General features: G+C 42.4%; 2 protein-coding genes across 3 annotated transcripts in view; one reads left to right on the top strand and one right to left on the bottom strand.

Moving 5' to 3' along the window:
- Positions 1 to 799: 799 nt before the first annotated feature.
- samm50l (sorting and assembly machinery component 50 homolog, like) lies at positions 800 to 6,149 on the bottom strand. Its single transcript, XM_026327407.2, has 15 exons — positions 5,972 to 6,149; positions 5,427 to 5,540; positions 4,939 to 5,040; positions 4,698 to 4,785; positions 4,426 to 4,532; positions 4,194 to 4,324; positions 3,967 to 4,054; positions 3,667 to 3,795; positions 3,450 to 3,521; positions 3,193 to 3,279; positions 2,863 to 2,933; positions 2,596 to 2,663; positions 2,333 to 2,479; positions 1,948 to 2,089; positions 800 to 1,809 (listed from the first exon to the last, which is right to left on the bottom strand). Exons 1-15 carry the CDS (start codon positions 5,990 to 5,992, stop codon positions 1,764 to 1,766), a joined length of 1,413 nt encoding a protein of 470 aa, XP_026183192.1. The 5' UTR covers positions 5,993 to 6,149; the 3' UTR covers positions 800 to 1,763.
- A 1,526-nt stretch (positions 6,150 to 7,675) lies between these two features.
- scube1 (signal peptide, CUB domain, EGF-like 1) overlaps positions 7,676 to 17,266 on the top strand; it is a 107,201-nt gene continuing 97,610 nt past the window's right edge. For both annotated transcript variants that reach the window (XM_026326590.2, XM_026326589.2), the window contains exons 1-2: positions 7,676 to 7,835; positions 9,772 to 9,894. In XM_026326590.2, coding sequence (XP_026182375.1) covers positions 7,748 to 7,835; positions 9,772 to 9,894 — 211 coding nt within the window. In that variant the 5' untranslated portion in view covers positions 7,676 to 7,747. The remainder of the gene's footprint in view (positions 7,836 to 9,771; positions 9,895 to 17,266) is intronic.

Genomic DNA, 17,266 nt, shown 5'->3' with positions numbered 1-17,266 from the left:
TAGACACTCCAATTACATCCCTCCTTGCCTGGTCTGTGAGTTTTGGTGGTGACCCTCTCTTGGCAACATTACTGTGGTGCCATATTCTTTCCACTTTGCAATTATGGATTTAATGGTGCTTCCTGGGATGTTCAAAGTTTGGGATATTTTTTGTAACCCAACCCTGATTTATACTACCCTAAAAGTTTGTTCCTAACCTGTTTGAAGAGCTCCTTGGTCTTCATTGTGTTGCTGACTTGATGCTGCCTTTTGCTCAGTGGTGTTGCAGACTCTGGGGCTTTTCAGAGCAGGTATATATGTATGCTGAGATGATGTGACACTGTAGGCAACTGGACTTAATTTAAGTTTGGCAGCACCAGAACTTATTTAGGAGCTTCCTAGCAATGGGGGTGAATACAAATGCACACACCAGTTTTCATTTTTTTTAGAATTTTTAAAAACATTTTATTTCATCTTACTTCATCAACTTCACCTATTTTGTGTAGATCCACGACATAAAAGCCAAATACAAATCCATTTAAATTCCAGGTTGTAATGCAAGAAAAAAAGTTAAAGGCAAAGGGGGGTGAATACTTTTGCAAGGCACTGTAGTGGTGGATCTTTGGCTGTGAAGCATTCACCTGCTGTACACCTGTCTGGACTCCCACACAGGACAAGCTCTGATCTGGCATCCATTCAACAGAAGTGAAAGGTACTCAACCTTAGACCCATATTAAAAAATAAAGGACTGATATCTGCATTTCTGCATTTGAGTATTCAGTGTGTATCTGAGAAACCACAAAGCATCCAAAGAAAAAACCAGGAGAACAGCTATGATTTATTTGTGAAGAGCTTCAACAACAGCCAAAACAGGACTAAAGGTAAGAGCACTGGTGGTGAATGTCACTCAGAGCATCAACCCACCATTATTTGCTTCAGATGACAGTCAGCGTGGATTACCTTCCTTATGAAACTGTTCAGATTAAGAAGCTGCTGGTTTCTTACAGTTTGTGTCCTTGCTGCTACTGTAGTCTTTCAACCACAGGGTGCAACTCAATCATGCTCATCAGGTTAGGAGATGGGGTGGTGTACATTAAACTGTCAAAATTATTAACAAGCCGCACTTCTGAAAGACAAACAATATTCAGGCAAATAACTTACTTTGTGTCACCACAGTTAACACAGTGGGTGAAATCATTGGCAGATGACTTCTCCACAGACAATGTTTCACTGCTGGAGATGTCAATCAAGGAAAGAGAACATTAAAACCAAACCACAATTCAACAGTCTGCTGAAGAGAATAGGCCCAAACATGCTGGAAGAATGTGCAACTAATACATAATTTCCAGTCTTTTCATAAAATCTTAATTATAGCAAGCAAACATATACCTGTAGCAGCTAAGACTTTCTCCTTTCCATTATTATTACTGCCAAATTCTAGTGTTCTGTCTTGGAAATATACTTGTCAACTGATTTAAAAGAATAGAAAAGTTTCTAGGAAGTTATCTGAAAAATACAACACATGCAAAATAAAGCATTACTAAGAAAACTTCCATCTGGGTACTTTCAACTCCCATGTCTGTACAGGCTAAGAAAAGGCTCACTGTGCAGCCCAGCACACTGTCTTCTAAAAGTCTTAACTGCTGTATATCAAAGGAAGGTTGGTAGGGGGTTCAGACATATATCCCAGTGACAAAGGACCCATGGTACTGTTACACTCTCTACAACAAGGTGACAAATGACAAGACATTCTCCATCTTCTGGACAGCAGTTGAGTAACAGTGTCACAGGAAGCGGATTCCTGCTCCAAACTGGACGCCGTCACATATCCTATGAGAGGAAAGAAAGTGGTGGGCTGAGTGACCTAGAGGCTTTGCCATCCATACAACCATGCTGTTAGCATGGCTACAGATCTAGGGATACCACTGTAAATCGGGAACAAACATCAGTGCTCTTGTGCAGTACTACCTGTCTCCACTCTGAACTCCCATGGGCACACAGTAGTTGAGCTCAAGTCTGGCAATGTTTCCAAGCCGCAGCACAATGCCTGCTCCGTACGACCAGCGAATACACTCAGCTAGCTTCTGAAGGTGTGCTCGAGGACCGTCACCTACACATGTAACACTCAATATGTCACACTGCAACTCAGACCAGACTCAATTCAAAAATCATTATTTGAGAAATCTTCTAGAGCACGGGTCTCTTAAAAATAACAAGTGAGAAGTCCAATGTATTACACTATAGTATTCTAAATATTTATTTACATTTCCACACTGTTGTTATTATTTTAGCAAGTCTCGACTCGTTGTAACACAGTAGGAATGGGATGTATTGATAATGGGAGTGTACCCACCGTAGTTTAGGTTACATAGGTTGCCAGCGTTGAGAAAGAAATGTGTCCGGAAGAGGTCTCCGAAGCCACCTTTTCCTGGTCTGAAGGGGAGAGGGGTGTAGAGGTGCAGCCCCCCTGCCCAGTATGCTTCTCCACCCAGATAATCACCTGAAAATAAATTTGACAAAGGCAAGTACAATTCGAGGAAATGTCTTGTGCAGCCCTTGAGCTGTATATCTATAGTGTATATATTTTAGAGTAAATATCAGTGACTTCATTTTTACCTTCACTTTGTGGCCCAATACTATACATCCCAAATCCTCGTACACTGGTGGGACCTCCAAGGTAGAACCTGTACAAAATATACAAGTACTACTGAACTGTCCACACGGTGAAGTACTGTCCACAATTCTATAATTTGAAAAAAGTCAAACCTACATGCAAAAGGATACAGTGAGATTATTACATAGCAGTGATTAGCTGAAGTCTCTGACAGAAGACGTAGGGACATGTCAGAGACAGATGCAAGCTCTTGGATAAATCAAAAATACCTATCAGCAATGCAGGATGGCTGTCCTCCAATGGGATAAAGCAGACCACCCCAGAAAGAAGCTGAAAAAACCTGAGAGGACACAAAACATTCCCTTTTTACACACTAACCTGACACAAAGTGTTTGGACTCAAACAGGAAAAGGCAAAAAACAATAAAGACATATTTACTGCCCCCTAGTGGCTCTTTAAGTGCACCACCACCACTTGTATTTGATCTCAGCAGGACTGGAAATCAAGCTGCACAGACTCCATTTATACAAGAACAAACTGTACACAAAAACAACGAAAAAGCTTTAAGAAGCTAATCACAGCAATGATTTCTGTCTTACTGAGTCCCAGAAGAGTCGTCTGTTCAGTTGCAGCTCAAAATCCTCTTTCAAGAAGCTGGCATCTCCTCCTGTGTAACCAGCCAGCTCCTGCAGGGTGGAGACATACAAGAGAAGTGAGAGGGGGAATTGGTAACCCATTAAACAATTTGTTATGTATTTTACAACACAGTTCAGGTAGCTTTTTGTTTGGAGAGGCAGAAAGAGCAAGATAAGAAGCGTGCATATGCAAACACAGGGACACACATAGGAAAACTCACCTGGTTTATCCGGAGTAAGGCACCTCTGCTGGGGAAAATGGCAGAATTCCTTGAGTCGATTGACAGGGTGTGCTACAGACAAAACCCACATGAAAAAATGGTTTAATAACCCTCAGAAACAATTCCTGAAAACTATTTAAAAAAATTTTTTTTTACAGGAAACAATAAAACTAAAAGTCATAAACACTGGGAGCTAGAAAAAGTTTTGACGTCATACCGAGAGGGCAGATTTCAGTGAGTGCCCGCTCTCCTCTCGCACAGCAAAGGAAGCGCTGCGTGCAAGGCAGCCCAGCTCCCTCCACACACCCTCCCACTTCAGCGTGTGGTTGGTGATCCCAAGAGGAAACTGCAGGACAACAAGAGGATGGAGAACTATTACTAAAATCTTGATTCTAACGACACAAATATGACACACACACACACACACACACACACACACACACACACACACACACACACACACACACACACACACACACACACACACACACACACACACACACACACAGGCTCTTACGTTTAGCTCTGCAGACACACCTCTGTCAGTCTCTTTTAAGGAGCTCCATGGGAACTGACCGGTGACTTTGTACATGTTTAAAGTGAGGCTGAAGGAGACGACACCAATAATAGTCAGTGATTCAATATAACAAGTGCATTTGTATTTAATAAAATATGCAAACATTCCGGTGGGTGTAGTCCTACTGGAAAAAATGAGAATATATGGGGTCTGTGTGGTCGACATACTTGCGTTCAAAGTGTCCAGGCTGGGGCTTGAAGAAGGACAGGCCGTAGGATGTCTCCTTAGTCCCGTAGGAGAACTGAAAGGTGAGTTTCTCAGCTCTGCCAAACATGTTAGGCAGCTTCAGACCCAGCACCTAAGAGACAGGGCATGTTCTTCTGTAGTCATTTAGGCTGGCAGGTGTCCACCAGTGTTGTTACGATGTGGATATGAATGTCATGAACTGTATGCTCTCACCATGCTTCCTTCATTGTTGCCGACCATAGTGTTGTAGCTTCCAGTCAATCTCTTAATCTCTGTCACCTCAAAAGTAACATCCAGACCATTGGGAAGAGCGTCTTTACCTGAGGAGGCATAGCCAATCAGGGTGTGTGCAGCTATTCTTTCACACAAAACCCATTTCAAAACAGACTGCCCAAATGCCCAATCAAAACACAAATAAATGGAAGGCACTGACAGGCAGGTGAGTTCAAACATCCTGTCGTTTCCATTGGACTGCACTCATTTACCTTCAGATGTATCAATAAGAACCTCCACCTCTTTAAAGATTCCCAGGCGGAGCAGCCTCTGTCTGGCAATGTGAGCTTTTTTCATCACCTGTAACCAAGACAGAAACTTTGTGAACTTCAGGACATGTCAGCTATTGAGTGCTATCAGCTTAAGGCAAAAGATGACTGTAAAGCTGATGCCTATTCTTACAGTTTAGAAATATCACCACCAGAACAGTGCGCGGAGGTCATAAATACATACATCAATGAGGTTTTTGGCATGGAAAACATCAGAGATCTCATAACCCAGGAGATCCTCCTTGGTTCTTCCAAGACCTTGGATGTTGACATGTTGGACAACCACCTGCGATCAAAAACATTTCACTTGTATTCACCATCATGTATGAATGGAAACATGTTCAAAATGTATTTATTTATGTATTTTCTATCAGGATACACATGTGAAGCTGGAATTGTCCAGTTACAAATTTGACCTCAACAGTGATGAGTAAAATTGTACCTTGTTGCACATGCATGCCAGCTTTATATGTACCCCTGTGTGTGTTTAAGTTATAATGTATGACTTGGCTGACACATATTGTGGTTTTCCAGTTATGTTCTGCCACATTTCACCATGGTGTGTATGCCCTACATATTGCTCAGCCATCCCAATATACTACAGTTTCTAACTACTTGTACATAAACTTTTTTTACATTTCACACCACCATGATTCCACAACTACTACTCACATCTTTGTTTTCCAGGATCTCCTGCTTGGCCTCCTGCTCCGGTTCTGGAGTGTCCACCATGTCATCAGGGTGGACGCCCAACTCCCGGCCATGCATCGGGAGAGGATCCAGACTCTGGAGCACAAGACACTAATTTCAGTGAGGCTGTCTGTACCATTGAATGTTCCACTGTGAGGTGACATAATCACAGCTTATAATTAGGCCTAACACAGTCCAATACAAGACACGACAACAAGTATGGATGGAAGCTTTGACGGGAGCTGGTTAGGTCTCAGTGGAAGTCACAGCACATGGTGAGTTAGTCCAGACTGAGTAGCTCCTGCACAGGAGCGTCGACATGTTAAATGAATTAAGTTGAATTAATGAATTAACAGGTATTGATACTGGGATAAGAGACTGTATGTGCAGGTTTTCCGTATAAACTTGAAAAAGCCGCCCACTCCTTCTTTGTTGCTCTGCCACACAACATCCAGCACACACCGGGCAAGGAGGTCATGGCCCAACATCAGCAGAAAAACCCGCTATCAGGAAGAAATGAGGTTTACCTTAGCATGGACAGTCCCCATGGTGGCTACCCGCTGCAAGAAACCTCGTCACTCGGCGGCAACTGCTCCGTTCAAAGGAGAAATTTGATAAATGGCAGTAGCTACTTTCTCCAGTGCCAGTCCCCCTTCAAGGGAGACGCCATGATAGTCGATGAGCTCTCGTGGTGCGTTTGCGTACTCCTCCAATGATAGGCTACGTCGGCTACGGCCCAAGTGTTCTGTTTTCTTTCACTTGCCTTCATTGTTTATAAATGTATTTTTAGGTTTTCTGTGTAAAAACATTTATAGCTGAAAGTGTTTAAAAGCGATAAAATAATGTAGCTGAAAAATATGTATTGGGTTCGTGAAGATCAACAGCAAACTCAGCGTCTGCAGCTGCACTTACATTGCCCCAAATAGAACACAGCGATTTGGTAAATGTCAACGTAGCAAATTAGTGAAGTGGAAAGAAGTGTAAAGCTCGTAAAGGCACCACCGTGTCGTGTCTCTGTGATTGGACGGAGACAACATTACACTAACAGTGGGTGGGACTAACGTCGCCTAACGCTGACTGAGTTTCCCCAGCAGAGGGAGGCGTCTTGTCTTTTTTTACGCCGAACCCCACTTCGACGGTTTGACGTAAAGCAGAGTAGAAACTGTCACCTTTCTCCCTGTATCACACAGGGGAAATAGCGAATCAGGGAAGTCTTTACCTGAGAAACTACATTTGTGCGTCGGTGATCTGACGTAGATGCTTAGTTTGCAGATGTGATCTAACTTTAATAAAGCACAATTCACATAACTCTCCTCTGAGGTCACCTGGATGTGCTCCTTTGGTGTTAACGCGTTTAGATGGGCTTAAAAAAAGAAAATAATATATTTGAACTTAAACTTGTAAATGAATGAATGGTCGGTGACACTTCACAGCTGCATGATACCAGGCTGGGTGAGCCCTACATACTTTCATTTTGTCTCAAGCCAACGCAACTAACTGCTATACCCGCACACTGGCCCGTGGTGGGTTTGTTCTAGGTCAGTAACTGTGGAGAAATTTCATCTTTTAGGACTGAGCACATAGGACTGGCACAGGAGGGATATACTCTATGTATGATTAGGAAATAATGATGTATTTAATGAGGGAGAGGGGGGAGAATTGGCTCACCTTCAGCGGAAACGATGGACGCACTATCATATCAGAGCCTGCAGATATATCTCAGCATGATTTTCAAGATACTAGAGCATGAAAGCCCATTTGTTCCATTTCCTTTGTTCTCCTTGTTATGGGACTCATGGGGTCCTCAGCTGGAGCAACAATAGAGTATGGTGCGTTTTTTGTTTAGTTTTTTTTTGGGGGGGGGGGTTGTACAATTAATAGAAAAAACACATATCCGGATAATTTATTCAAGGAAAATTCTAGGAAATTAAGAGTTTTTCCGCCCGTGGTTCTTAAAAGTAAGATAACATTTCACAGATTTTCCAGTGGTTCTGTGGAATGGGCTATGAGATTCCTCAGAATAGAAATGATAGTTTTTACTTATTTATTCATGATTTTATTTTATTTTTCCGTTTTGGTGAACCCATCAAGAGCGTTCTCTCTCTCCCTACCGGCACAAACAAGCCAATCAGAGCGCTGGGATTGCCTCCTCTCTCTCCTGCTGTCCCCCCTTCTCTTTCTCTCTCTCTCCACCAAAACCGGCCCTCCTCCTCTCGCATCAGACACACACACGCACACATACACACACGCACAGGTCCAGACCCCCAGAAAGGCGCTGCTGAATCCTCACACCGTCTGTCAGCATGGGGAGCGCTTGTTTATCCCGGGACGTTTGTTTGTTTGTCCTCCTCATAAATACTTACAGGGTGATGGGGAATTTCGGGCTCACAGGTAAGAGCTTCCATTCCCTCTCTGTCTTGCTTTATTGTCAGCTGTCGCACGCACCTTTTTGCGTCTTCACTGTTTAAAATGATGGAAATGCGACTGAACAACTAAGGAATATTCTGATGATCCCATTGGAGCTTTAAAACAGAACAAAACACAATTAGATCACTTTAAACATGCCATTTACTAACACTCACACACTGCAGGCTCGTTTAAGACTATTGTATACTTTATGGCATTTTTATTCAGTGTGAAATTTGAACGGCACCGCAGTGATGCAAAACTGCACTCCATGGCACTGGAAACACACGTTTACGCACTATTTTCGAGACGAATTGAATGGTAACAGAGCAGACGTTTGGCACTGAATTTGGTCACTTCCCTGGTTAGATAAATAACATTGGTAGAAACTGCATCCGTTTCCCCCCCGAAAAGCCAGTTGTAATGTGTGCAGATTGATTTCCAGTCGGTTTACCAGCCTCCTAGACTTCAGCAGAACTTCTGCTTCGCAAACGTCACTTTAATGAGAAACCGGAGCTCGATCTCTGGGTTAAACCCTCATTTGCTCTGATCTGGAGAGAGAGGCTTGTGTGTTTCATATATTATGATTTACTGAAGGTGGTTGTAGAAGCAGAGTTCCGCTGTCTGCTGAGCCGCTAGAGAGCATCTTGTCTTCGGGTTTGGTGACCGGTCTGAGCTGGAGGAAGAGGAGGTAGAGGGTGTGTGTCTGTGGTGATGTCTTTCTGTGGTTGTGTGGACAATGTTAGCTGCATAGAAGACGTCATGCACGGGTTTCCCACATTTAAAAGGCTGTTTCAAGCTTGGTTTAAAGATTAAGGTTAGATTCGGATTAGAGTTTGAGTAAAGGTTGAGGTTAGATGTCTAGTTTTGATGGTTGAAGTTAGGATAAGGGATTAGGGAATGCATTACGTCAGTGAGTGTCCTCATAACCTTAGAAAGACCAACGTGTGTGTGTGTAAATGTGCTTTGATGGGGGTTGTGGTGGTTGACAGGAGGGCCCTCAGAGTCCCAGGAGGAGAAGGCAGGCAGCAGGGGCCCAATATCAGCAGCAGCACATTGTTCAAGCCTCCCACCACTTTGAATGGGTGAAGAGTCAATATTGAGACAGTGAGCCACCATGCAGGGAGGGCTTTGTCAAGATCAGGAGGGCTCAGGTTTATCCAGCACACTGCAGGATGAGCAGGGAAGCCAGAGCCACTGTCCCCAGTCAAGTGTCCCCTCCTGCAGGATATCACCATTTAAAATCAGGTGTCAAAAGACTTGAACTTGTTGCTGAACTAGCTCTTACACTCTGGGTCTATGTTCACTTTGGCTCCAAAAAACACTCCCTGACCTTTTTTTAAACAGGAAAAATATTTATTGTAAATTCTGTTTTATCGTTTATTTATTGCCTTTATTTAGCTGAGCCCGGCAGAGGGCCAGACAGAGAGCAGGGCCTGAAGCAGCAGCTGCTTCCAGCTGGGTTGACTAACTAACACATGCCATTTATACTGTGAAGGAAGTAGTGCAGTTCTGTGGTGGCACAAAGATCTACTGAATGACAGGAGGAATCAGAACATCTAGTGGCTCTCTGTCCACCACCCCCAGCCCCCACTCTCCCTGTGTGTGTAATGATTGGGCCCCCTGCTCTGGGATTCAGGCCCAGATGTGACCATCTTTTCTATCAATAATCTGATCAGCTGTGGAGCCAGGAAAGCCTCTGTTCTCTTCATTTTCATAAGTACACTCATTTAGAATACTGGTTCACATTATATTTTGAAGGATTTTTCAAAGTCTGAGGACTAGCGTTTTTAAGAAAAAAGCTAAGGAGGAACAGATCTAACACTGCTGAGTCCAGATCTCTTTGCACAGAGCCTATGCCCAACATTAAGGCTTGTTGAATCCTCACTGATTGTGATTTTGATTGTTGGTGTTTGTGCAGACATGGACGAGTGTGCAGAGGGTTCGGACGACTGCCACATCGACGCCCTTTGCCAGAACACACCAAAGTCCTACAACTGCATCTGCAAACCAGGCTATAAGGGAGATGGGAAGCAGTGCGAGGGTGAGCAACATTCCTTCTGTTAAACATTTTTCCTCTCTCTCTCCTCTCTCACCATCATCCTGCTGTCTTTGCCAATGGTGAACTGGGGAGTTATCTGTTGCAGCCCTCAGTTCTGATGTCACAAAGGTGTGGTGTGTATGATGCAGCCAGGAGCCACCTCGGCTTTGAATGTGTTTTTTCATTCCATACACACTTTTGCTCTGAGCAAACCTTCACAGGTGTTTTGAACAACTATTTGAACTGGAGGACACAAATGGAGTTAGTCTTCAGTTTCAGAGAGCTGTTGATGCAACTGCTCAAGCGTTCTGCAGGCTGGTGTTTGGGCTGCTGTTGAGCTGTACTACATTACACAGAAATATGTTTCTGTTATTTAGCCTAGGATCACTGTCATAAATGGGGAAGACCAAAGATTATTATAATGCCTTACAGTTCAACACTAAGAAAAACTACATTTTTCAAAATAAATCTTCATGAAGAGTGGATTCATTTCACTACTGTTGTATTAGACTGAATTGGATACAGCAGGGGGCAGCATGGTGGCTGAGTGGTTAGCATGGTGGCTGAGTGGGTCTTTTATTTTGAAGGCGCTGTAGTAAATCTTGGATTTAACCCAACGTTTGAACTGCATCTATGGTTTATTTAATCTCAACTGAGGGCCTTAATAGCATAACCTTAACCAGAGCAATTACCATATCATTCAGATGTGTAATTTAAGCATTCAAACTTAATTGCTTTGAATCAGGACCTTCAATATTTGGCTCAGATGCATTTTTAATAAAAAGGTTGGATTGTACTGTATTGACAGATTGCCAATGTGGTCTGGCAATATGGGCCAAAACACCTAGAGTGAAACATCTCTAGTAGCCATAATGGTAGTTTCCCATTACAATAAAATCAAATGTAAGCATCACTGTGAATTCACAAGCAAGATACACTCTGAGCTTAAGAGTGAACTTCATAAGGAGCTCTTAACTAAATTTGGATAAGAACATGACCTCTGGTGTAACAGCAGGCTGCACAATCTCCACACATCCCCTCCATCCCTCCCCATGCCCCTGCAGCCCCCCCAACAGGTTCTCCTAATTAACAGGGAGGAAGTGGAGGGTGACACAGGGGCAGCACCTGGCTGTGCGTTCACACCTCCACTTGCTTTTCCCTCAAAGCACACCACAGCTGGAGCCTGTCCACTGCACAGATATGCATTTCTCTTTCCCTCTGTTAGCCTGAATCCTCATTCTCACATTTACACACACACACACACACACACACACACACACACACACACACACACGCACACGCACACGCACACGCGCGCACACACACACACACACACACACGCACGCACACACACACACACACACACACACACACACAGTAACCTTATCACTTCCCATTTATCATATACACCACTGCTCACAAGACAGACTGCATTCATACAAATCATGCTACAGTACTTTTGCATTTCAGAACCTTCATCAGAGGTTCTCTGTTTGCTCAGCTGCATAGCCTCAAGCACACACGCACACACACACACACACACACACACACACACACAGATGCAGATAGGGCTATGTAGTGATACGTATGGTACCGGCATTATGGATTTTGAAATCCATGGGGTTTATCTGAACTGTAAATGTCTCTATTTGAAAAAAAAAAGATTTAACAAATTCTGCATAAACCTCTGCATAATAATTTAACTGATGTCTTTATTGGTTTAATATAAACATAATTACCTGATCACTTTCTAATTGTAATAATGCATGATGGTTTTAGGATAGATAGCCAATAATATGCCACCTCTGTCAGCTGTCTATCAATATGATCAGTGCCCCACAGTTTTTTTAATGACGTTTTTTTGCATTGAGTAACAGAAGCTAGTGGATCAAAGGCTATAGATCATGTGTGAGGTCACGTCTTTGGTTCTCTCCAGAACATTTTCCACTCATTACAGTGGGTTTATAGGACTAACACGACATATAAGCTCTCTGTCTGTTGTTTTTTCTGTTCACCACATGATTTATTACAGTGGATATGCATAGAGTCTAAGTAAGACGTCCTGAATGACAACAGCTCTACTATCCTCTGACACACAACCGCAAGGTTCAGCCTCGTCGGGAATATGATCTTCTCATAAAGCTGCTGCCTGAGCAGACGCCTTCTGCCAGCCACTTTTTATTACATCACTTTATCCAGGCCAGCATTTGTATTGAATTGGTGTGTGTATGTGTGTTTCTGACTAAGACTGTCTGAGTGTGTGGAGGAGCTGTACTCTGCTTTGACACAGCTTAAATGTCGGCTACATTTTATTACATCACCATTCTACGTCCAGAATTTGGATGTTCAGTGAGTGTGTGTGTATGTCTGTGTGTGTCAAACATGCCACACTCCTGCCCTTGCCTCCTGTGAATATACGATGAGATTTATTGAACTCCCTCCAGTGATGAGGAAATAGCTTGTGACAGAGACACCAAATGAAGACAGATGGTGGATGAGAGTTGACCTCTGACCCTGGTGATTAGATATGGGTGCTGTAATTGGCTGGCTGTGTTTTCCATCATCAGGAATTACAGGCCACTTTGCCGGCCAGCGCCATTAGTGGTTCTGCTATTCCTGGAAGCACCTGGAAGCAGTGGAGCCTCTGTGCATCCCTCAGGTCATCTCTGATTCTTTATTAACAGCATCACTCCCTGTCAACACAGAATCACTCAGCAGTCTAGTAAAACATATGGTGATTTATAAGAAATTGGATAAAACCGAGGATTTGACAAAGGCTTTTTATTTCACAATGGATTGTGTGCATTGGCTCAGAAATGTATGATCGATCCAAAGTGCACCTGTGTTTAGTCAGAGACCTCTAGATGATCTCTTCATATTCCATTTCGTAGATGTTAAGTGCTGTGCTGGCTCATGAGGCCTCATGAACCACATGCAAGCAAATCTGTTTTGCTTTGCTTATAATATGACACAATTAGGGCTGTCCCAGGCCACCTCAATGAGTCTAATGGGCTAAGTAAGATACTGTTACATTTTTTAAAAAATGGATCACACTTCATATATGATCCTCTCTCTTTTTTTTAATCCAATGTGTTACATAGTGCTATATATTTTAGTCTATTTCATTCTTGTTAAACTCGTCATAGCTGCACAGCAAGGAAGTAACCTGTACAAGTAAACCTTGACCAAACTTTTGGCAGTCAAGATGCATTATGGGTAATGTAGGTATTGGATTTTGACTAGGACAGATAATGTAGAGAAATGACAATATCTCTAGTTCTGCTGCATCAATTGTCAGCTATCATTGTATTTGATTTATTTGCTTTATAACATTAAAAGAGAAATAGGGGATAGGTGCTTATAAGTTTTTTTTACTTCTTCCTACCCCTCTTGGGCACTGAGATATTGCGATATATAAAATTGTGTATTGATTATGCTGAACTGCTCAAATAAACAAATTTCATCATCATCATCAAGGTGTTATAGGAGTCCAATGCTAAGTCTATACATACTTTTTAAATTATGTCAGTGACTAACCATCTGTAACAAATTGTTATATTGTTTGAGAACCCATCCCCATTATTAAATATATTTGAAAAATTAGAGCTCAGTTAAATAACAACAAGCTTTGCCCACAAGAAGGTTAGGGCTGTGCAGGCTTAGATGAAGCTTGGGGACTTTAAGACTTTTCTGGGACTGTAAACACATTAGAGCCTGACCTTCTATCTAATTATTGAAAACAGAAAAGTCCTTTACTTCTGAGTAAACAATGCAAATTAATGTTTGCAGATTATTTAAACTTTGGGAGATTTGATGCAGAAAGAACTGAGAGCTGAGCCCCAAAGGAAACAACATGAACATGAATTGTGCTGATAATCAAATTATTAATGTGAAGTTTTGAGGTTCCAGAGGGATATGGCCGGTGTGAGAAAACTTGCTCTTGAGCTTTTGTAATGGCTGGGATTCAAGCCCCGGTGACCAAGGGAAACGACCTGTGCTCTCAACCTCTGCTACATTTCCGCACTACAAATTAGCAGCTCTCAGACCACATTGTTCTGCCAGAAGCAGTATTCCTGGTAGTCAGTGAGACTCAGCAGGAGAGTGACAGGAGAGTGTTTTTAGTTCTTATCTCCAAGCTTCTGAGTGCTCCCATCAGTACTCTGTCCTCAGAAGAGCCATTTTCTCAAGCTGCTCGCTACCGACATCTGATCTGGCTTTTATGAACGCTCCTCTCTCTGTAGACATTTCCAAAGCTGATACTGCCGGCTCGTTATGGAAAAATGTGAACTTTTATCCCAGTAATGTCGAATGAAGAGTGTGTGGGAGGAGCTGTGTGTCACTCAAGCTGCTTTATTGCACATGTGGTTGTGTGTGTACAGAACAAAGCCTTATGCAGTCTCCCTGTTTAGATAGATGTAGCAAAATGTGAAACTGGTTGTTGATAAATATTTGTTTACTGAGCTGAAAGTGAAAAATTTATGGGATTATATTCAAAGAATAATTTGAGGGAATCAGAGAAACTCCTTAAACTTTAGGAGATTAGTAAAATTTTAACAATATTAATCCATGTTTTATTTGGAGTTCAAATAAAGCAACAGAGTTAGAGTTCTGGTATAAAGCAATAAGTTAGTCTGATTATTGTATTTCATTTTATTTAGATGTACAACAAACCAAATGATAATTATTACAATTTAATTTTAATTAACAAACAAAAGGTTCTTTGACAAATTAACTAATCGTTGACAACTTAATTTTATCAGCATTGTCTGTTAGAGACAGCAAACAACTACAGGTTGAAATGGCTTTATTGTGGCTTTAATACAGATTTAATAGCCAGTATTTTGTATAACACCATGATATCATACACTCCAATATAGTAGGCAGCAGCGGTGTAACAATTCTAGTCGGCCACACCAGAGGAGGTGCAAAGAAGAGGAAAAAGAAAGTGTCTGCTTATAGTTACATGAATATTCAATCAAAGAATGTTAGCTGATGTAGTGCTTTAGCTTATCAGCTTATGTTAGCTCTTTGAGCTAGTCCAGTATCATACTTGCTAATTATTTTAAATAAAGTAACATATAATACTGTAAAACACCTCAGTTATATACACACTGTGTTCCTTGGTATAGATTAATGTACCTCGTATTAGTTTATAGATTATCTGGTTATTATAGTTGCCTTTTGATTGACAGCACAAAGAGGGAGAGAGTAGGATGGCATCAGCAGAGAGAGAAAGAGAGAGAGAAAGGAGAGAGAGAAACCAGGTGAGAATATCGACAGGTATAGACCACAAACTGTTTAGCCAACATTTATTGCAGTGGAATCAAATCTGTTATCAAATGTGGATTGTCACCAACTTCCTGTAGATGCAGCATCCACTGCTAACATAGAAGTAGAAACAATCTGTCACTGTAGGTGTTCAAACTCATTTGAGTGCAATGTATTTAGTTTATACACAGACAAGTCAGGTTTTCTCTGCCATCACTAGAGTGCTTTTTCTTATTATTTGATTTTTTGTGTGATCACTATTGTACTTTCCATAGTAAAATTTGCCCTTGTTTACATCAAGTACAAATGTTTTACTTTAAAGTCTTCATCCTTCCCCTTTCTTTACATTGTGCTCACTTACTCACTGTGCATCATGAGTCTAGAAATGTACACCACAATGCCTATTTGAATGAGTGTGGTAATTTAGAACAGGTATAAGCATAGTTTGTTTTAGGTATACCTTGATACTACTGAAATTTAGACTGCAGCTTTGACTCTACAACCTTTATTCTTTATCTGTACCTGAACGGTAATTTGACCTTTTTTTTATTGTGTTTTTTTGTTGGAGCATATCATGAGAGGAGTAAATCACTGCTTCTTTTCCACTTGTGCCACAGTGACAAACACCTGACCTGCTTAACATAGACAGATACAGAGGGCATCTCATGGGAAGAATGTATGACGAGGGAGATGACACAGGTGGGAGGGGGGCAGACAATTACTAGGCCATTGTCTGCCTGGCGTCTGCACCTCCGTCATCAGTCAGTCGCTCTCCTCACTGGATAGTTACAGGCACATACACGTTGCCCCCCCATGAAATCTGTTTCTTCATGCTCACTGGGGCTCAGGCTCTATATATAGATACTGTGACCTCATGTCAGCATCTCTAGCCTGCTTTCCTATCAGTCTTTGATGGATGATGTCTGGTGCTGTATGGTGGAAATATCACAGTAGAAGCTCACAGGAATTCCCTCCGACTTAGTACTGACTTTAGCTTTCATTCAACACTGAAGTTTTAGGTGTGTGTTGGGTGTGCATATTTACTTATTTATTTACTTGTTTAGTGACTTCATAGCACTGGACCTGGAATACTTAAAAGGAATGGAGCTAGCATTAACGTTTCAAATTACACGTGGGAGTTTTTTCTGATTGCTTCTGACCACCCCAGAATATAAATCCAGTATTTATGCACCTTTTAGCTCTGTTTTGGTCTCCACCAGATTTTGAAAAAATCTGAATCGTAGGGGCAGCAGTCTAAGCAAAGATGCCTAGACCTCCCTCTTCCCAGGCACTTCCACTAGCTCTTCCGGGGGGATGCCAAGGCATTCTCAGGCCAGCCGAAAGATGTAATCCCTCCAGCATATCCTGGGTTTCCTCCTCTTGATGTGGAGGAACAGCAGTTCTACCCTGATCTTCTCCTGAATGACTGAGCTCTTCACCCTATCTCTAAGGGAGTGCCCAGCCACCCTGCGGAGGAACCTCTTTTCAGCCATTTGTACCCGAAATCAGATTTTTTCGGTCATGATCCAAAGCTTGTGACCATAGGTGAGTATAGGAATGTAGATTGACCAGTAAATTGACAGCTCACAGCTCCCTCTTCACCACGGAGCAATTCAGCAACCACATAACTGCAGATGCCGCACCGATCCATCTATCAATCTCACGCTCCAGCCTTCCATCACTCATGAAACAGACCCCCAGATACTTAAACTCCTCCACCTGAGGCAGGAGCTCTCCTCCAACCTAGAGGGGCAATCCACCTTTTTTCTGACTGAGAACCATGGCCTTCGACTTGGAGGTGCTGATTCTCATCCCAGCTCCTTTGCACTCTGCTGCAAACCGCCCCAGTGCACGTCCTGGCTCAATAAAGCCAGCAGAACCACATCATTTGCAAAGACGAGAGATGAGATCCTGTGTTCATCAAACCGGATCCCATCTGACCTCTGACAAAGGGCAGCCCCTTTCCTGGTGGAGTCCAGTATGCACTGGAAATGAGTCTGACTTGACCGTTGCAATGCGAACCAGACGCTCACTCTGGTTGTACATGGATCAGACAGCCTGCAACAGCGGGCCTAGTAGGCCAAGGTTTAATTATCAGCCAAATTCT

Source organism: Mastacembelus armatus, chromosome 23 (assembly GCF_900324485.2).
Source record: "Mastacembelus armatus chromosome 23, fMasArm1.2, whole genome shotgun sequence".
NCBI lineage: Eukaryota > Metazoa > Chordata > Actinopteri > Synbranchiformes > Mastacembelidae > Mastacembelus > Mastacembelus armatus.
This window is presented reverse-complemented; position numbering and strand designations above follow the sequence as displayed.

What these genes read in the sequence shown, in the direction of transcription:
- samm50l (XM_026327407.2), bottom strand. Translation starts at nt 5,992, where the DNA reads ATGGGGACTGTCCATGCTAAG. An exon ending in GCAACAATGAAGGAAGCATG is followed by an intron (nt 4,325 to 4,425) that starts GTGAGAGCATAC and finishes CCTGTCTCTTAG; the next exon opens with GTGCTGGGTCTGAAGCTGCC. An exon ending in CCTATGTAACCTAAACTACG is followed by an intron (nt 2,090 to 2,332) that starts GTGGGTACACTC and finishes TTACATGTGTAG; the next exon opens with GTGACGGTCCTCGAGCACAC.